The sequence below is a fragment of the Enhydra lutris genome, unplaced genomic scaffold (assembly GCF_002288905.1).
Source record: "Enhydra lutris kenyoni isolate GAN:26980312 unplaced genomic scaffold, ASM228890v2 scaffoldscaffold75, whole genome shotgun sequence".
NCBI classification, from domain to species: Eukaryota; Metazoa; Chordata; class Mammalia; order Carnivora; family Mustelidae; genus Enhydra; species Enhydra lutris.
In genome coordinates this window covers 1,355,549-1,377,517 of record NW_019154159.1, presented here as the reverse complement: position 1 = coordinate 1,377,517, position 21,969 = coordinate 1,355,549, and the positions used below count along the sequence as shown (strand labels likewise).

At 42.3% G+C, this 21,969-nt stretch overlaps 1 protein-coding gene across 6 annotated transcripts in view; it reads left to right on the top strand.

Moving 5' to 3' along the window:
* The window catches only part of LOC111160260 (ring finger protein 157), an 81,716-nt gene that overhangs the window by 6,809 nt on the left and 52,938 nt on the right, over positions 1 to 21,969 (top strand). For all 6 annotated transcript variants that reach the window (XM_022523198.1, XM_022523195.1, XM_022523194.1 and 3 more), the window contains exon 2: positions 17,366 to 17,484. In XM_022523198.1, coding sequence (XP_022378906.1) covers positions 17,366 to 17,484 — 119 coding nt within the window. The remainder of the gene's footprint in view (positions 1 to 17,365; positions 17,485 to 21,969) is intronic.

Below are 21,969 nucleotides of genomic sequence, written 5' to 3'. Positions count from 1 at the left end.
TATTCCTTAAAATAAAAAAATAAAAATATATGTATATTCCTTAAAATAAAAAAATAAAAATATATGTATATTCCTTAAAATAAAAAAAATGTATATTCCTTAAAATAAAATAAAATAAAATAAAATGTCTATTCCTTATTTTAAGGAATATACATTCCTTAAAATAAAAAGATTTATTTTAAGGAATTGGCTCCTGTGATTGTGGGGGCTGGCAAGTCTAAAATATTTAGGGCCCGCCAGCAAGCTGGAAATTCAGACAAGAGTTGATGTAGTCTTGAATCTGAAATCTGTAGAGCAAGCTGGCAGACTGGAAACTCAGGCAGGATTTCTATGTTAGAGTCTTAAGACAGAAAATTCCTTATTTTCTGGGGAACCTCCGTTTTTGCTCTTACAGTCTTCAACTGATTAGATGAAGCCCACCCACGTTATCAAGGGTAATCTCTTTTACTTAAAGTCAACTAATGATAGATGTTAATCATGTCTACAAAATACCCTCACAGCAACATCTAGATTAATGTTTGGACAAACAACTAGGCACCATAGCCAAGCCAAGTTGACACATAAAATTTAACAATTATAGTGATTTCCTATTCTAACTAATTTTCTTGCAAAATAGGTGCTAAGCTCAAGGTTTTAGTTGCTGAAAGAGTGCTTATGCTATGAAAACAGTTTTTTAATCTAAAATATATGGCCTTTAAATAGCATTATTTAAAAATTATGCTCCTTCCAGAATTTCAGTGCTTATCATCTAATTCAGAGGTAGAATGCAGGCATACAGAGAGAACTAAAGATACAGACTATACCATAACCAAGTAGGATATATCCTGAGAATGCAGGGTTGGTTTGATGTCTGAAATCAATGTTAATATTTTATGTGACAATGATTAATAGCAATCAAATATAAATGTATTATTTTAGTAGAATAAAGAATAAAACCACATGTTTATTTCAATACATGGAGACAAAATATTTGACAAATCCAACCTTTCCAAGTTGAAGAACACTCAGCAAACTAGGCATAGAGGGAACTTCCTCAGCCTGATAAAGGGCATCTGTGAAAAGCCTGGCTAGTAATACTTAACGGTGAAATACAGAATGCTTTCCTGCTCAGATTGGGAACAAGGGAAGGATGTCTGCTTTTGCCATTCAGTGTTGATGGGAGATTCTGTCCAGTATGGCAAAAAAAACAAACACACATACACATTTAAAAAAAATATCTTTAAGGTATCCAGATTAGGGGTGCCTGGGTGGCTCAGTCATTAAGCATCTGCCTTCAGCTCAGGTCGTGATCCCATGGTCCTGGGAGCAAGCCCCGCATCGGCTCCCTGCTCCTTGGGAAGCCTGCTTCTCCCTCTCCCACTCTCCCTGCTTGTGTTCCCTCTCTCGCTGTGTCTCTTTGCCAAATAAATAAATAAAATCTTAAAAAAAAAAAAAGGTATCCAGATTATAAGGGAAGAAGTAAAACTGTCTATTCACTGATGACATGACCCTATGTGTAGAAAACACCAAGGATTCCACAAAAATACCACTACAATTAATAAATGAGTTCAGGGGCGCCTGGGTGGCTCAGTGGGTTGGGCCGCTGCCTTCGGCTCAGGTCATGATCCCAGGGTCCTGGGATCGAGTCCCGCATCGGGCTCGCTGCTCAGCAGGAAGCCTGCTTCCCTTCCTCTCTCTCTCTGCCTGCCTCTCTGCCTACTTGTGATCTCTCTCTGTCAAATAAATAAATAAATAAAATCTTAAAAAAAAAATAAATGAGTTCAGAAGTTTGCACATCCAAGATCAACATACAAAAATCAATTCTATTTTTACATACAAACAATAATCTGAAAATTAAATTAAGAAAGCAGTTCATTCCCAATAGCATCAAAAAGAATAAAATTCTTAGAATAAATTTAACATAAGAAGTATAAGACTTGTAAGACTGAAGATTCTATAAGACTGAAAATTGTAAAATATTGCTGAGATTGATGCTTTAAAGAAGTTTAGAAAGATCTAAGTAATTAAACATTTCATGTTGGAAAAGTCAATATTGTCAAGATGCCAGCGTTCTCCAAATTGAGCTAAAAATTGAGTCAAAATCCCAACAGATATTTTTTAAAAGAAATTGGCTGGTTTTGTTTTGTTTTTTAAGATTTTATTTATTTATTTATTTGACAGAGAGAGAACAAGCAGGAGAGTGGTAGAGGGAGAGGGAGAGGCAGGGTCCCCATTGAGCAGGGAGCCCAAAGCGGGGCTTGATCCCAGGACCCCGGGATCATGACCTGAGTTGAAGGCAGATGCCTAACTGACTGAGCCATCTAGGTGCCCCATAAATAAAACCTTTAAAAAAAAAAAATGTACCAAGGCATTTCAACAGGAAAAGAATAAGCCCCCCCCACCCCCTGCCAAATGGTGCTGGGACATTTGAATAATAACAAGCAAACAAAACAAAACTTAAACTCTTCCTTCATATCACCAAAAATTAACTCGGAATGGATGATAGAATGAAAATACAAGTCACAGGACGGGAGAAAATATTAGTAAATCATATATATGATAAGGGATCTGTATCAAGAATATAAAAAGAACTTGTACAATTCAATAAGAAAAAGACAACCCAACTAGAAAAGGAACAATGGTCCTGAACAATAAACACAGGAAAAGATGCTCACTCTCGTTAGCCATTAGGGAAATGCAACGCTGATTAGTTACCGCTTCACACCCCGCAGGATGGCTGTAGTCAGTATAACGACTAATAACAAGTTTAGTGAGGATGTAGAGAAACTGAAACTCCGGCACCCTGCCGGCAGAAGTGTAAAATAGTGCAGTTGTTTTGGAAAACGGTTTGACAGTTCCTTAAATGACTCAGTTAATTCCACTTCTAGGTATATATACACCCAAGAAAAAAATGGGAAAAAATGTGTGTACATCAGTGTTCATAGTAGCATTTTTCATAATAGCTAAAAGGTGGAAATAACCCAGATGTCCATCAACTGGCAAATGGAACAGTTGATAAAATATGGTAAGTCCACACAATGGAACATTATTTGGCAACAACAGGGACTGAAGTATTGGTATTTGCTTCACTGTGGATGAACCTTGAAATATTAATGTCGAGTGAAGGAAGCCAGAAGCAAAATGCTATACATTGTATAATCCTGAATGTCCGTGAGAGGCAAATCCTCTGAGACAGAAAGTAGATTAGCGAGTGTCAGTGGCTGGGGGGAGGGGGAAAGGGGGGACTGCTAATGGTTTCTTGTTGGAATAATGAAAATGTCCTAAAATTAGTGCTGAATAGTTACATAACTCTGTGAATATACTGGAAAACCATTGGATAGTACACTTTAAATAGGTGACTTGTGTGGTTTGTGAACTGTATCTCAATAAAGCTGTTTTAAAAAACGGCCCAAATGTAAGAATGAAAACTGTAAAACCCCTGAAAGAAGATACAGGAGAAAATATTTATTTGATTCAAATTAGACAAGGAGTTCTTTGATAGAGCATCAAAAGCACAATCCAGAAGAGGAAAAAAACTGGTAAATTGGATTTCTCCAAAATTAAGGATGTTTCTGCTTCGGGAAACATTAAGAAGATGAAAAATCAAGCCACCTTCCGTATGAAAATCTTTGCAAAACACATGGATAGAGGATTTGCATCCAGAATGTCCCAAGAACTTGAACAACTTAGTATTAACAAGACAACCCAATTTAAAAATGGACAAAAGAGGGGCTCTTACATGGCTTAGTTGGCTAAGCGTCAGGCTATTGATCTCAGCTCAGGTCTTGATCTCAGAGTTGTGGGTTCCAGCCATGCGTTGTTGGGCTCCACAAAAAATAAAAATAAAAATGGACAAAAGAGTTGGATAGAGATATCACCAAAGAAGATAAAAGGGTGGCTAATAAAACCATGGAAAAATGCTCACCAGTAGTTGTTAGGGAAATACAATTAAAACCACAATGAGGTAGTATTTCACAACCAAGAGGATCACTACAGGAGCGCCTGGGTGGCTCCGTGGGTTAAATAAAGCCTTTGCCTTCGGCTCAGGTTGTGATCCCAGAGTCCTGGGATTGAGCTCGCATCGAGCTGTCTGCTCAGCAGGGAGCCTGCTTCCCCCTCTCTCTCTGCCTGCTTCTCTGCCTACTTGTGATTTCTCTCTCTGCCAAATAAATAAAAATCTAAAAAAAAAAAAAAAAAGGATAGCTACAATAAAAAAGAATCAGGGCACCTGGGTGGCTCAGTGGGTTAAAGCCTCTGCCTTTGTCTCAGGTCATGATCCCAGGGTCCTGGGATCGAGCCCCACATCGGGCTCTCTGCTCAGCAAGAAGCCTGCTTCCCCCCTCTCTCTGCCTGCCTCTCTGCCTACGTGATCTCTGTCTGTCAAATAAATAAATAAAATTAAAAAAAAAAAAAAGACAGTATCAAGTGTTGGTGAGAATGTAGAGAAATTGCAATCCTTGTGCATTGCTGTTGGGAATGTAAAATGGTAACAGCCACTTTTTAAGAGTTTGGGAGAATCTTAAAAAGTTAAACTTAAGTTTACCTTATGGTCTAGCAGTTCCACTCCCACGCATCTCTCCAAAAGATTCACACACAGACATGCATGGGAATGTGCATAGCAGCATTGTTCATAATAGCCCCCAAATGGGAAAGAATCCAAATGTTCAGCAGCTAGTGAATGGATCAACAAAGGGAGATATATTCATACAACAAAATGCTGTTCGGCCCCTTAAAGGAATGAACTGATGATACGTGCTGCACTACACAGATTAGCCTCAAAAACATTGTGTTACGTGCAAGAAACTGGATGTAAGACTGTACATGAGTCCATTTCTATGAAATGGCTAGAAAAGGCAAATTTATAGAGATGGGAAACAGCAGTGTTTGCCTAAGGCTGGGGAAAAGAGTGGGAATCAGTTGTAAACAGTGGAAGTGTTTTCAATTGGATTGTGATAGTTACCAAAGCTGTGGAATTGTACGATAGGTGAATTTTATGCTGTGTATAGTATACCTCAAAAAAGCTTTAAAAATGGCAGTACGGAGGGGTTTATACCAACTGGATAAAACAGAAGAGCTTGATCAGTTAGGGTAGAGTTCTTGGGAGCAATGGCTCTTCTGAACACATTGAGGGACTCCCAAATAGTCCGGGTGGCGAGTAGTATTTGTAATGGCCTGGAGGTTGCTGGTGTACTTTTAAAAAAATTTTTAAGTTTTAATTTTAATTTTTAAAGATTGACTTATTGATTTTATTTTTATGTAATCTCTACACCCAACGCCAAAAGAGAAAGCCAAAAGAGAAGAACCAGGTGGTGTTCTGAGGAAGATTGATCTCTTAGAGGTATAGTTTGTAGGGAGAAAAAGACTAGAAACAGAGAGAGTTGCTAGGGAGCTATAACGTGATAATCCACCGTCATTGAACTTGGAAAGGGCTGAGGTCTTGACAAGGATGCTTTGCAGAAAAGCCACATTCTGTGTGTGTGCGGTTTTGAGGACTATGACATTTTTAACCTGGGTGATCAGAGAAGTAAAGCACCATTGACAGAAATTGGGAATCTGGGGGCAGACGCTGCTTGTAAAGTGAGCCTCATGGCTCAGTAAAGCAAAGGCTTTACTGCTTCTCAAGATCTAAACAAACTAGACAGAAACCCACCCATTCCCCCAAATCATAGAGTGTAGACTTCTCATGCCCCTTCCAAGATTTCTGCAAATTCCCAAATGACCCATGGCACAACCATGTTGGCTACTGACCTCCACTTGTTGTCTCTGGCCCACAATAAATGTAATTCAGTCCATTCTTCAGTTTCTCCAAAAAATTCCGTTCACATATTCACAAAGTTTAAATTCTACTAAAGATTTGCAGAGGATGATGCAGAGCTGGGGTTCACACTGCAGGAATGCGGAGGCACAGTAAGCCTCATCACTCCCAACTGTACTTCAGCCGGGGAGTTTCACTGGCTCTTCGGTTCACCAACCTGGTCCTTTCTCCATCCTAACATTTCTTTCCTCTTCTTTTTTTTTTTTTTTTAAGGTTTGTTTTTCTTTTTTTTAATTTGACAGAGATCACAGCTACGCAGAGAGGCAGGCAGGTGGGGGGTGGGAGCAGGCTCCCTGCTGACGCAGGGCTCAATCCCAGGACCCTGAGACCATGACCTGAGCCGAAGGCAGAAGCTTAACCCACTGAGCCACCCAGGTGCCCCCTTCTTCTTTTTTGACTCTTCTCCTTACCTTTTCCTCTAAGAAGAAAAATTACAAAGCAGTTCGAGTAGCATCAGCAAGCAGCAAAGGTACCCATGACCTTGGTGTGTTGCCCTCCATGCTAAGTAGCTCACTAAGGTATATTCCAAAAAAGACCAAGGCTTTGCTAAGAGGAATTCTGGTGGCAGCTCTTAGGATAAAATATTCTTTATTTCTGTTCTTCCAGAAAAAAAAAAAAGTTACTGAATTTGAAGCAAAGATGGGATATCTAGATGAAAAGATACGGTAGGTGGTTAAAGATTTGGACTGAAACTCCAAAGAAAGATCAGGAGAAAATGTTTGGGAGTATGGGAAAAGAGAAGCCAATGTGTGTTAATTGCCCACAGGGCCTAAAAACAATCCTTTGAAAGAGGCATTACTCATAAAGACACCAAAGCCCAAAAAAGTTAAATAACTTGTCCTCGGTCACACAGTGGCAGAAGACAGCACCTGGATCAGATTCAGCTTTGTCTTAAATCAGAGCCTCTGCTTTTGATTCGATGCGGAAGAGAAAGGGGGGGGGGATGGAAGAAAAGGAGAGACCTGCGCTTTTGAGGACACTTCCATGTATGTGGGCTGCACAGAAGCACGAAACGAGTGGTAGGTAGGAAAAGACTCAGAACCATGAGGATTTTGGAAGTCAAGGGGAAAGGAGTCCAAAAATGAGCGTGGAAATCTGAGCATTCATAAAGGGAGTGAAGCATGAGATTACGCTTGGCCTGCTGGGTGTTCCAGGGAAGAGTTTCAGCAGAGTGGTGGAAAGCACTGTAAAGGCTTGAGGAGTCCTTGGAGGTGGGTGGGAGCAGGCAGGAATGACACCTGAGGGGCCAGTGGGCGGATTTTAAGGCATGGCACATGGAACTCTTTTTGTATTTGTTTTTTAAGTCAGGAAGACCAGAATATGCTTACAGTGTGAGTTAGGTAAAAAGCCAAGTGGAAAGAGGGATAGAAACACTGAGAGGGAGGGAGGTTGTTGATGGAGTCTCAAGGAGGTCGAGGGAGTTGGGGATGGGCGCTCAAGTGGAAAAGTAAACTTTGGAACTGGGAGAGGAGGACTGCCTTCTTGAGACCAAGAGACAGTATGGATGAAAATATGGGGAAGATGTAAGGTGTTGAAACTTAATGTTTCAACATGTAATGTGGAAGGGTTTTGAGGGAATGTCACAAAGTAGAAGGAAGACAGGTAGAAGGGTCAGGGTTGGGACCTTGAGAATGAGGGGAAGGTTTGGATCTGTTGAAGGTTTGGATCTGTTGACGTGTATTTTTTTTCAAATACCGGAAAGCTACAGTTGTTAAAACTATGTGGTACTCACGCAAACCCACTTCATTGTGCTCATTCAGAACAGACTAGAGTCCAGAGCTAGGGATATATATAGCATGATGAAAATATATTTTCAACTTAGTGGAGGAAATGGAACATTCAATAAATGGTGTTAGTAAAGTTTCCTATTTGGAAAAAAATGATTAACGCCTTATCCCACACAGTCCATAAGCACAAATTACAGATGTAAAAACAAATAGCAATAATAATACCACTCGGGAGGGAAAAAAGCAAGCAAGCAATGTAAACGAGAGAGGAGGAAATGTTCATCGGTAGGGAACAGATTAATTAAATCTGGGCACTCAGTGGGAATATAGTGTAATGGATAAGAGTATACATAGGCGTTTTGTAATAAAAATAGCTGGATTGGGGACCTGACACTGCCCCCCCTTTTTAAAGATTTTATTTATCTGGGGTGCCTGGGTGGCTCAGTGGGTTAAAGACTCTGTCTTCAGCTCAGGTCATGATCTCAGGATTCCGGGATGGAGCCCCGCATCGGGCTCTCTGTTCAGCAGGGATCCTGCTTCCCCCTCTCTCTCTGCCTGCTTCTCTGCCTGCTTGTGATCTCTGTCTGTCAAATAAATAAATAAAATCTTTAAATTAAAAAAAAGATTTTATTTATCTGACAGAGACTCAGCAAGAGGGGGAACGTAAGGAGTGGGAGAGGGAGAAGTAGGCTTCCTACTGAGCAGGGAGCCCAGTGCAGGGCTCCGGGGATCATGACCTGAGCTGAAGGCAGACGCTTAACGACTGAGCCACCCAGGTGCCCCCTGACATTGCCTCTTAACTACCTGTGTGACCTTGGATAAATTACTTACTTTCTCTGTACATTTATCATTAGTTCTGTAAAATTAAAAAAAAAAATTTTATCACCCACCTGATAAGGTTGTTGTGAGGAATATCCTGTATGATACGTTATAGTACAGTGCTGGTACAGAGTAAGTCCTCAATGTGAGTTATTGTTATGTAGTCATTAGGAATAATGAGTTCGATCCGTAAGTGTGGACATGGAAGGATGCCTATAGTACATTAGGCAGAAAAAAAAGTAACTTACAGATCAATATGTGTAATATCCCAATTAAGTTAAAAAAGAAAATAAAACAGAAAACCCGAACATGTTTATATATGTGGAGGAAAATCTGGAAGACCACAAACCAGTTGTTAAAAGTAGAGTTACTTATCCCAGAGTAGAGTGGGATTGTCACTTCTTAAATTACATACTTCTATGCATTTTTATTTTTTCCAAAAGGCGTGTTTTACTTGTGTAATTTTTAAAAAGATTTTCTTTATTTATTAGAGAGAAAGAGCACAAGTAGGGGGAAGAGCAGGGGGAGAAGCAGACCCCCCACCGAGCAGGGAGGTTGATGAGGGACTCGATCCCAGGACCCTGGGATCATGACCTGAGCTGAAGGCAGGCACTTAACCCACTGAGCCACCCAGGCACCCCTAGGTGAAGATTTTTCAAATACATGAAAACCTAATAGGATTCCCATAGCCAGCTTTCTCATATTTTAATGTTGAATGAAATTATTTTTAAATACAATTCCATTTTCTGCAGTAATCGAGTATATAGCTCCATTAGTTAAAAAGCAAATAGTTGAGGATTAACATTTTTCACTTATAAGCAGGATTATTTTTTGTTTGTTTTACTGTGACATCAACAAAAACACAAAGAGAAGGGAATATTGCTTCCCTATCAAAATACCATCAACATTTCTCACAGAGCTGGAACAAATAATCCTAAAACTTGTATGGAACCAGAAAAGATACTGAATAGCTAAAAGAAAGTTGAAAAAGATAAACGAAAGCTGGTGGCATCACAATTTCGGACTTCCAGCGCTATTACAAAACTGTCATCATCCAGACAGCCTGGTACTGGCACAGAAACATAGATTAGGGGAACAGAATAGAGAACCCAGAAATGGACCCTCAACTCTATGCTCAATTAACCTTTGACAAAGCAGAAAGAATATCCAATGGAAAAAAGTCTCTTCAACAAATGGTGTTGGGAAAATTGGACAGTCACATGCAGAAGAATGAAACTGGACCATTTACTTATACACAAAAATAGAATAAAAATGAATGAAAGAACTAAATGTCAGACAAGAGTCTATCAAAATCCTAGAGAACACAGGCAGCACCCTCTGTGACCTTGGCTGCACAACTTCTGGCTGGACACGTCTCCAAAGGCAAGGGAAGCAAAGGCAATAATGAGCTATTGGGACTTCATCAAGATAAAAAGCTTTTACACAGCAAAGAAAATGGTCGACAAAACCAAAAGACAGCCTACAGAATGGGAGAAGATATTTGCAAATGTCTTATCAGATAAAGGGCTAATATCTAAAACCTATAAAGAACTAACCACACTCAACACCCAAAGAGCAAATAGTTTGGTCAAGAAATGGGCAGAAGACATGAACAGACACTTCTGCAAAGAAGACATCCAGATGGCCAACAGACACATGAAAAAGTGCTCCACATCACTCAGCATCAGGGAAATACACATCATAACCACAATGAGATCCCACCTCATACCAGTCAGAATGGCTAAAATTAACAAGTCTGGAAACGACAGATGCTGGCGAGGATGCAGAGAAAGGGGAACCCTCCTATACTGTTGATAGGAATGCAAGCTGGGGCAGCCACTCTGGAAAACAGTATGGAGGTTCCTCAAAAAGTTGAAAATAGAGCTACCCTACGACCCAGCAATTGCACTACTGGGTATTTACCCCAAAGATACAAATGCAGTGATCGGAAGGGGCATCTGTACCCCAGTGTTTATAGCAGCAATGTCCACAATAGCCAAAGAGCCCAGCTGTTCACCAACAGATGAATGATAAAGAAGATGCGGTATGTGTATACAATGGGATATTACTCAGCCATCAAAAAATGAAATCCTGCCTTTGCAAAAACGTGGATAGAACTAGAGGGTATTATGCTAAGTGAAATAAGTCAATCAGAGAAAGACAGTTATAGGATTCACTTATATGTGGAATTTTAGAAAACAGGAATGTAGAAAAAGGGAGGGAAAAATAAAAAAAGACTTATCAGACAGGGAGAGAAACCATAAGAGACTCTTAACCATAGGAAATAAACAGGGTTGCTGGAGGGGGTGGGGTGGGGCATAGGGTAACTGAGTGATGGCATTAGGGAAGACAAGTGATATAATGAGCTCTGGGTGTTACATACAATTGAATCACTAAACTGTACCTCTGAAACGAATAATACACTGTATGTTAATTAATTGAATTTAAACAAAAGAAGGGAAGATTGCTTATAGATCTTGCAATAAAAATTCCCACTTAGCATAAGATAGTGGCTAAAATCCCAAATACAATTTACTTTATCATTTAATCCACACAAATTGTCAAAATTTTTTGTTAACTCAACATTTTTGTTTTCATTTTATAAAACATAAAGTTTACATGACTTTAAAAGTCTAAAATCTTGGATTTGCGGTTGTGCCATGACAGTAAATAAATTGCTATTACTTAGAGCCTTAGGCAGTTTTTTTTTTTCCCCTAAAAGCCTATTTCTACAGGCAGATACACTTAAGTAATGTCACAGATTTGGAAAGAGAAGTTATTTTCTTTAATTAGAATTTTTGTTAACATGTAGGGTACCAATAAAGTTTAAGGTGTACAACGTGATGACTTGAGATATATACATCTTGTAAAAGGCATACAGAGTTGTAGAAAAATGGGAAATGGGTTTAATTGTCCTTTATTGTGTGATGTTATAGTTCATAAAATTTGGTGGCAAATGTCAGAGTATCTCATTGGGCCAGATGTAAATTACGGGATTGACTGAACAATATTTTTTTTTTAAGATTTTTTAAAAAATTTATTTATTTGCCAGAGAGAGCACGTGAGATCACAAGTAGGTAGAGGGGCGGGTGGGGGTGGGGAAGCAGACTCCCCGCGGAGCAGAGAGCCCAATTCGGGACTCAATCCCAGGACCCCGAGATCATGACCCAAGCTGAAGGCAGAGGCCTAACCCACTGAGCCACCCAGGCATCCCTTGCCTGAGCATATTTAATTTCACTGTGATGTTAGGAATATGCCCTAATAGCTAACATTCAGTGGGTAAATTATTTAAGACAGTGAATTTTTTTTTTTTTTTTAAGATTTTAGGTAATCTCTACACCCAGCACAAGGTTTGAACCCACAACCCCGAGATCCAGAGTCTCATGTTTGGCCAACTGAGCCAGTCAGGCACCCCAAGATAGTGAATTCTGAGGTTTTTTGCTGTTGTTCACATGATGAAGACCAGATAGGTGTATTTTTCATTGTGGGCAGTTGAAGTCAATGTATTGATTTGAATTCTTGGTTCAAAAGCTGTCCTCGACAGGGTAGGGTTCCTTCAATACAAGATCCTTTGCAGTTGCTCTGATGTTTCTGTAGAGCCAGAAAATATTGCTAAGTGACTAAGATTAAATCAGTGGGCAAGGAGTAGTCTGGAGCTATGCTTTCTACTGTGGTAGCCTCTGGCCTCATGCGGACCTATGTCACTTAAAATGTGGCGAGTCCAAAGTGAGATGGGCTGTAAACAGTGGAAAACACGCACAGCTTTTGAAGACTCCATGCTTTAAAAAAATAAAAAGAATGTAAATAGCTTCTTAATAATTTTTATACTGATTGCATGTTGATAGAATATTTTGGATATTTTGGGATATCCAATATTAAGACAAATAAAATAGATTAAAGTTAATTTTGCTTTTTTTAATGTGACTACCAGATAATTTAAAATTATGTATGGGGGGGGCGCCTGGGTGGCTCAGCGGGTTAAAGCCTCTGCCTTCGGCTCAGGTCATGATCCCAGGGTCCTGGGATTGAGCCCCACATCGGGCTCTCTACTCAGCAGGGAGCTGCTTCCCTTCTTCTCTCTGCCTGCCTCTCTGCCTGCCTGTGATCTCTGTCTGTCAAATAAATAAATAAAATCTTTAAAAAAAAAATTATGTATGGGGCTTGCATTTTTGGCTCATGTTATATTTTTATGGGACAGCCCTGATCTGGAGGAGCAGCACTAGTGTAATTTTCTTCCCTTATAAATAATTTCACTTTTTGCCTGGATGCCTTTTTTCTCTAATACTTTTTTCCTTTAATACTGAACTTGGATTAGTGTTGGACATTCTGGACCAAAGCTTATGTTTCTTTTCTTTATTTCTTTTTATTTTAGTGAAAAATATGTAACATCAGGGACGCCTGGGTGGCTCAGTCGGTTGAGCCACTGCCTTCGGCTCGGGTCATGATCCTAGGGTCCTGGGATCGAGTCTCTGCATTGGGCTCCTTGCTGAGTGGGGAGCCTGCTTCTCTCTCTGCCTTTGCCTGCCACTCTGCCTACTTGTGCGCTCTCTCTCTTTCTGAGAAATAAATAAATAAAATCTTTTTAAAAAAAAGGAGAAAAGAAAAATATGTAACATCAAATCTATTTTCTTACCATTTTTTAAGCATGCAGTTCAGTAGTGTTAAGATCTCCAGAACTTTTTCTTCTTACAAAACGGAAACTCTATACCCATTAAACACTAATTCTCTTTTCTCCCTCCCACTCAAACCTTATGTTTTAAATATAATTTTGGAGATCTGTGTATGATGTGTTTTCTTTTCTTTTCCACTTTCCTGAGATATACTTGACATATAACATTGTGTAAGTTTAGGGTGTACAATGTGATGATATATGTCTGTCTTATAAAATGATTACCACAAGATGTGTCTTCTTAAATCCCACAAGGAAATCGAATATGAATTTTGGTTAAGAATTTATAGCTAACTTGGGGTGCCTGGGTGGCTCAGTATGTTAAGCATCTGACTCTTGATTTTGCCTCAGGTCATGATCTCAGGGTCATGAGACTGAGCTCTGCATTGGGCTCTATGCTAGGTGTGGAACCTGCTTAAGATTCTCTCTCTCCCTCTCCCTCGGCCCCTTCCTCCCCCTCTAAAAAAAAAAAAAAAAAAAAAGAAATTATAGCTGCCTGATAATGAAAAACTTGCAGTTTATCCATTAGTCATATAGGTCCCTATTAGCAAATAGGCAGAGTATTGTAGTAAAGCTCTTTTCCCCTACCATTTCTGATTTTATTTTATTTTTTTTTAAGATTTTATTTATTTGACTGAGAGAGATCAAGAGTAGGCAGAAAGGAGGGGTGGGTGGTTGGGGAGCAGGCTCCCCGCCGAGCAGAGAACCAGATGCAGGGCTCAATCCCAGGACCCTGAGATCACAACCCGAGCTGAAGGTAGAGGCTCAACCCACTGAACCACCCAGGCGTCCCATCCTGCATTTCTGATTTTAGAGCATAGTTCACACTAAGAAGTAAAAATGTGCACAGGCTGTCCAGAAGGCATTTTTTTCAGGGACTGTTAGTGTGGTAGGGGTTACTGTCTGCTGATACGGTAGCTCTACGTGACCCCGCACTGGTTCGTGCCTTTAGACCGGCTGTGGCAAATAGACAGAAAGCTTTATCCAGGCTGCAGGTGGCGGATTTGCTGTCTCACTGGTCTAACTAGGACAAGTTATTAGAGGGGTCCATTTCCAAAGAAGCAACAAGCCAGCATTTGGTTGCCTTAAGCTTATTTTTTTCTTTTAACTGATGAGGTATTTGTATTTGTATTTTTTATTTATTTATTTGACAGAGTACAAACGGGGAGCCGCAGGCAGAGGGAGAAGGAGAAGCAGACTCCCCACAGAGCAGGGAGCCCAATGTGGGTCTTGATCCCAGGACTCTGGGATTATGGCGTAAGCTGAAGGCAGATGCTTTACTGACTGAGCCACCCAGACACCCCTGTATTGGTATTTTAAGTGCACCAAGGGAGATCATCTATTTTAAAGGAATTTTGCACTGACTCTGCTATTGAAATGAAAAGTCCTTTTTTTATCTCTCAAATATTGACCCTAATTTAATTTTTTTTCTTTTCTTAAAGATTTTATTTACTTATTTGACAGACAGAGATCACAAGTAGGCAGAGAGGCAGGCAGAGAGAGAGGGAGGAAGCAGGCTCCCCGCTGAGCAGAGAGCCCGATGCGGGACTCGATTCCAGGACCCTGGGATCATGACCTGAGCAGAAGGCAGAGGCTTAACCCACTGAGCCACCCAGGCGCCCCTAACCCTAATTTTAAATCTTTTTGTGTTTGTGTTCTTGATTTTTAATGTAAGGCAAAACTATAATTAGCTTTACGCTACTTTCTTGATAATTCCTTCTCTTTTAATATTTTGGCCAAAAAAAAAAAAAAAGGCTTTTCCAGTAGACCCCACGCTATCTTTAACCCTATGCTTCCCAAGCCATTAGTGCTGTCCTCTTGCTAGCATCAATCACTACCACCTATAAGTTGATGATCTGGATTTCACTGTCCCTTCATCCCTCACCTGACTGTTCACAGGCGCTAGAAACTCAGCATGTCCCATACTGAGCTGAACCGTATAGCTCCAGGCACCAAACCTGCTTCTCTCTGTTCTTTGTCCATGACTTGAGTAAGCCATCCATCAACATAAAATCTTTTTATATTTTTTTTTTAATTTAAGTAATTTCTATCCCCAAGGTGGGGCCTGAACTCACGACCTGGAAATCAGCAGTTACACGCTCTACCGATGGAGCCAGCCAGGCTCCCCAAAATCTTTAACCTTTAAAATTTCAGTTAATGTATAATAAATATATAATCTCTAATGTATAGAAAATATATGTTGGTAAGGTTCAACAGTAAAGGACTTAAATTATTTGAGATGGCTGCGTCTACTTAAGGCAACCGGGCACCTTTCCCCTCTATAAATTATGCACTTGGAAAATAGGGCTTGCAAGTGCTGGACATAAATAATTGATAATTAAGCTTTCCTAAATGATGAATTTCACTGTCGGATCACGGCAGATGGCTGCTGGTTGTATTTTTTCAGTTTGGGTGGGTAACTTTCACGAGTTCCTCTGTAATAGATTTTGGGGGCTCTTACTCTCAAAGGATGTTTTCCTACTTGTTGTTTAATTAAAGAATGACCTCACTTTGTGGTGAGTGATTTTATCTAGCTTGCTTTGTGTAATAAGTGTTTCTAGACTAAAGCTCCATGTGAAGAAAACCCCAAAACGAATATTTGGTTCAGTTTTTCTGTTGGAATTTTCTTCTCTCGAGGCTCCTGGGAGGCTCAGTTAAGTGTCTGCCTTCAGCTCAGGTCATGATCCCAAGGTCCTGGGATCGAGCCCCACATCAGGCTTCCTGCTCAGCGGGGAGTCTGCTTCTCTCTTTCCAGTTCCCCCTGCTTGTGTTCCCTCTCTTGTTATCTCTCTCCATCAACAATAAATAAAATCTTAAAAAGAAAAAAAAGAATTTTCTTCTGTCTTCCTTCCTGTGCCTTCCTCACGGGCGGAATCTCATTGTTTTTAGTTTGCTGTAAACCTCAAAAGTTGAAATTGGTTTAGAAAATGTATCTATACCCTCACTGTGTGACGGATGACAGTGAAGCCTCTCACTGTTTTATAAGTTCTTTGTCTCAATCTGGGAATTGGGATGTGTGAGGAGAGCCTTGAGAAGGCATGTCGTCGTGTAAGTCCTTCCCTTCTGATGGCTTACCTTCCTGGGAGTACTTAGATGATAGAAATTCGGGTTAAGAGTCATTCATTTAATCATCTGGGTTGGAAAGTATTCCCAGATGGAATCTGTGGCGTTGCCTAAGCCTCCCATGGTGACTTATCAGTGCCGTCATATCCTGGCACAGTTCCTCGTCTGTCTGGACGAGGCAGATGGGGAGTCTGACCCGTGACTGCTGATCGCCTCTAGTTATTGTAGTGTTAAAAATATCCCTGCCTCCTGGCCAGTCAAGGTGAGGCAAAGAGCGCCCACCATGACTGACATCCCCGAAAGCCTGGCCATTCGCAGTTAGTGAATTTGAGATCGAGGGGTGTGTGTGGACACGTGTGTATGTGTGTACACGCATGTGTGCCTGCGCGTGCATCTTTTCATAGCGCTGGACTATTGTTCTGTTAAACGCCACAATCTGTGTGCTGATTGGTAGGGAAAGCCAAGGACAGCGGTATTATTTACATGTGTAGTTTCCTGTTAACAATCATTTTAAGCAAAAATGAAAAAGGAGGAGCCTTCACTGGAGAGGGTGCTAGAGGTATATATGTGTGGGTAGGCAGGTGCCGAGGGTTCTGTGTCTAGGTAGCAGCTGGCTTAGGGAAATCTAGGCAAAGAAATGTGTGTGTGTGTGTGTGTGTGTGTGCACGTGCGTGCGGGTGTAGGCTGATACCTGTAGTTAAGATTCCTGAATATACAGAGGATAGAAAATAACCACTTCAGGGGCGCCTGGGTGGTTCAGTGGGTTAAGCCACTGCCTTCGGCTCAGGTCATGATCTCAGGGTCCTGGGATCGAGCCCCTCATTGGGCTCTCTGCTCGGCAGGGAGCCTGCTTCCTCCTCTCTCTCTGCCTGCCTCTCTGCCTGCTTGTGATCTCTCTCTGTCAAATAAATAAATAAAATCTTTAAAAAAAAAAAAGAAAGTAACCACTTCAAGTTTAAGGGAAAAAATCAGGAACAAAATACATGTATATGTTCATTAATGTGCATTGTGGGGCCCTCCGGACTTTTGGCTGATGGTGTTAGAGACAGATCATTATAAGGATTCGATTAATGATGTTAAAGGGAAAATTGATCTATTTGTGTGGGTATCTTGGGTTCTCACTGCTATGATTTGGCTTATCTCGTGCCACTGTCTGAGATCCAGAGATAGTTCTCTTGGGGTCAACAGTGGTGTTAATTATCTGTTGGAAGGGTTAACATTTTTGGAGTTGGTTTTTTTATTTGATTTAGTCTGACTGGTTTCCGTTGGGTGTCTCTGTCTCTCCCTGTCTAGGAAGCTATTTTGCCAGCCACTTCATTATGGGAGGAGAGAAGTTTGACTCCACGCACCCCGAAGGTTACCTATTTGGAGAGAACAGTGATCTGAACTTCCTGGGGAACAGGCCGGTAACGGTATGGTTATAACCTCTTTACTTCCATTTGGGGCTTCGCTGGCCTTGTCTTGTGAAAATAGTTTGTAGTCACTGGCTCAGCAGTGTCTGTGGCTTGGTGTGAGTGGAGGGGGGCCCCGGGAGCCAGAACACAGCCCCTTTGCTGGCGGTGGGTCTCTTTTCAGTAGAGACTGACCCACGTGGAAAGGCTACAGGAGTCTGCCTACGGGTGCCTAAGGGTAGCTGAGTCTTCCTAAATGCTCCCTCTGCACCAGCCCCCTCCCAGCTCTGCTAGGGCACCCTCCCCTTGCGTTTCTCCTTCTTCATAGCACTTAACACCATATAGGCTTTTATTTCCATCCCACCCTCTGCTTATTATCTGTCCTCTCTTTTAGAATGTAAATTGCCCAGGCCAGGAACTGGTTTTCCTGTAGCATCCCAGCACTAGAACAAAGCCTCGTATCTACCCACAACCCCTTAAAGATTTGTTGAATGAATGAATGAATGAAAAGTTTTCCCTTGATATCTGAGTTGACATTAGACCATGTCTCTGTTCATTCAATACATTCTGTAAACTCACACGGAGCAGCTTCTCTGCACCCAGCATGAGGCTTTGGGAGAATGGAAGAATAGCTGCCCTGAGGCCATTCGTGAATAGCAGCTGTGTGCCAAGAAAGGTCCTCGAGACTTTTCGGACAGCATTCCTAATCTTCACAAGGAACCCCCTGACAGATTTATCATTATTCCTTTTTCTTTTTACTTTTTTTTGTTTGGTAAAAGTAAGCTCTAATGCCTAACATGGGGGACTTGAACTCACTACCCTGAGGTTAAGAGTCTTGTGCTCGGGTATTAAGGACAGCACTTGCGACGTTGTAAATGGTGGAGTCACAAAATCATACGCCCGCAGCTAACATTACACTGTATGTTAACTAACCGTGATTTATTTTTTACAGCATTTTTTTTTAAATTTTATTTATTTGACAGACAGAGATCACAAGTAGGCAGAGATGCAGGCAGAGAAAGAGGGAAGCAGGCTCCCTGTTGAGGAGAGAGCCCGATGCGGGGCTCGATCCCAGGACCCTGGGACCATGACCTGAGTCGAAAGCAGAGGCTTTAACCCACTGAGCCACCCGGGCTCCCCTGGGATTTATTTTATTATTTTTTTAATTTTTATTTATTTACTTATTTTTTAAAGTTTTTATTTATTTATTTGACAGAGAGAGATCACAAGTAGGCAGAGAGGCGGGCAGAGAGAGAGGAGGAAGCAGGCTCCCTGCCGAGCAGAGAGCCCGATGCGGGGCTCGATCCCAGGACCCTGAGATCATGACCTGAGCCGAAGGCAGAGGCTTAACGCACTGAGCGAGCCACCCAGGTGCCCCAACTAATCAGGATTTATTTATTTATTCAATTATTTATTTAAAGATTTTGTTTATTTATTTGACAAACAGAGATCCCAAGTAGGCAGTGAGGCAGGCAGAGAAAGAAGAAGGGAAGCAGGCTCTCCACTGAGCAGAGAGCCCGATGCGGGGCTCGATCCCAGGACCCTGGGAACATGACCTGAGCCGAAGGCAGAGGCTTAACCCACTGAGCCACCCAGGCGCCCCCTAACCGGGATTTAAAGAAAAACTTGAAAAAAAGAAGAAAAGAAGAGCCGCGGGCTCTACCAAGTGTTCTGGCTAGGCGCCCCCGAAGATTTATTATTAACCTCATTTTATAAGAGGGAGAACTGAGGTTCCAAGAAACGAGTAATGGCTGTACTAGCGTTTGCAAAGTGCATGCTGTGTCCCAGCCACTGTTCTAAGTGTTTACGTGACGTCTTCCCAAAGTTAAAGAACCAGCCTCGCCTGGCGGCACACCGATACCCTTTCCACTGCTTCCATTGCTTCAGCATATCCCGCCTTCCTCCAGAAGCTCCGGGGTATGGGGCAGACGAAACTTAAAAACAGGAAATGTCTGCAGAGCAACAGAGGTCTGAGTGATGGGGTGGTGTGGGGTGTGGGAGCGGGAGCGAGGCCGGCAGCCGTGGTTGTGGGTTGCTGGTGCTGGTGCAGAGCGAGGCTGAGGAGATGCTTGGGTTTTTGCCAGTGGGGTGGGGAAGGGGCTTTCCAGGAGCGAGGCGCAGAGTATGGGCCTAAAAGCTTCCCCATTGTTGTTGGATCAGCAACTCCTGTGCGCCAGGTACTGTGATAGGCGCTGGGGGTACAAAGCTGCAATGAACGTGGTTTGTTCCTCCCTGGAACAAATAAGGAAGTCAGGCTGGCAGGAGTGCACGTTTCCTGATGGCCAGACAGGATTGCAAAGGTAGGTGCGGGCCACTCTGTTACCTGCAGAGGTTTTGACTCTGTCCTGTAGGCTGTAGGGAATATTGAAGATTTTTAGGCAGTAAGTGACCTGGAGGGGGAAAAAAAAATTTTTTTTTTTAAAGATTTTATTCACTTATTTGTCAGAGAGAGAGAGAGGGAGAGAGAGCAAGCACAGGCAGACAGAATGGCAGGCAGAGGCAGAGGGAGAAGCAGGCTCCCCGCTGAGCAAGGAGCCCGATGCGGGACTCGATCCCAGGACGCCGGGACCATGACCCGAGCCGAAGGCAGCTGCCCAACCAACCGAGCCACCCAGGTGTCCCAAAAAATATTTTTATTTTATCTTATTTTTTGGTGATTGGTTTCCATTGTTTTCTTCCTTTGTATCTGGAGCGACCGACACCTTGCTCTCATTCACCGTCCAAGAGTGCTTTCAATATACCCCATCCTTTCTGCTTCACGTTTAGTCCTGCCAACTAATGCTCATCAAATGTCTGCTCTTTGATTTGTTACTCTGCCTTAGCAATTAGAGTAGAAGGATCTTTCTTTTTCCATAGAGCTGGTAAGGATTTTGCTTCCCTCCGCGGGAGTCAACTTGTGCTTGGAAAACGGCCCTTTCTTCTTATGGGGGCTTGCTTGCCATTTGCTTCCGTTACTCCCTTTCTATTTCCTTCCCTCTAGTGTCAAAACAGGTTCTTTTTTGTTTTTTATTTTGAAATTTTAGGGCCATAGAGATTATTTAAACACAAGTAAATGCTTCTCTGGGGTCATTTGGAGGTTTCTGCTGGCTGGCACAACTTCCCATCGCTGGCCTCGTTGACACTTCTCTGTGAACCCGCGAGCTCCTCCCGAAGCCCTGGAAAGCAGCCTTGACCTTACACTTGACACTTTTCCCAGAGGAGCATCAACGCTGGACTTTTTGTTGTTTCTATGCGGTCGTCATTAAATATGTGTGATGCTGTACTGAGCCCATGTTTCCAAAAGACATCACATCAGAGTCACTTCAGATAGGCAGCTCAAACTCTACTACACAGAGCAAACGCAGCACATTCCCTTTTCTTTCCCTGCACATTACTCTGTGACCGTAACAGTGAACGTTTGCTGAACACTTCCAGTTTGCCAGACCTGGTCGTTGTAAGCCCTTCGTCTGTGTTGTCTCATTTTGTCCTCCCACCCGGCTGAGGAAAGTGCGTCTTGGACAGATGAGGAATATGGGTACGAGGAATTTAGACGCAGATCAGTAAGCCTGTGAGTGCTTGAATCGTGATTTAAACCTAGCAGCCCAGCCTCAGAGCCGAAGCCCTCTGTGTTGCTGCTAGTCAGGGCAGGTGGGCTCACGAACTCCGCCCACGTCATGTCACTGAGCCTGTCCTCGTAGGTCATCAGGTGCAAACTGTGAGATGCGGAGAGAGATCTAAAAGTAGACCTAGTGGCAGGGACGTGTTCTCTTGGAGTAGCTCTCGAGAGAGCGGCCGTGTGGTGTGTAATTCCATCCGCTGCTGTGACCTCTGTGTTTTGCTGTTCCTGCACGTCACCCCTGGGCCGGGGGGAGGGGGGAGGGTGGCCCAGAGATTGAGGATCGACTTGTAGCTTGGGTTCCGAGAAATTGACTTCCACTGTCTAGAAACATGCCCCTGGGGTGAATAACTGGGCATCTGGTTGCAGAGGAAAAAGAACAGCCTTTTAGAGGCATCAGGCAGGGGTGCTGGGCGGGCTCAGTGGGTTAAGCCTCTGCCTTCGGCTCAGGTCATGATCTCAGGGTCCTGGGATCAAGCCCCGCATTGGGCTCTCTGCTCAGCAGGGAGCCTGCTCCCCCCCCCGCCCCCACGCCATCCCGCCTGCCTTTCTGCCTACTTGTGATCTCTCTCTCTTTATCAAATACATAAATAAAATCTTTAAAAAAAAAAAGGCATCAAGCAGTCCCTCCTTCCAGAGAGAATGAAGATGGGGAGAGGAAGATGTTGAAATAAATTGTTATATAAGATATAAATACCATAGACTCCCTGGCTTGTGGGACTTGTGGTCTTTCCTGTCATTTCTGACTGATCGGACTAAAAAGTATCTTCTACAAACATATCACTCAGCCTGTAGTTTGTACCAGAGGCCTCCTGATCTACCGCTTACTGTAACCCTTCAAAGTCAAATTTAGTGTCAAGTCCTAAGTGTCAGATTCAAAGAACCAGAGTGTGCATGTACATAGAAGGATG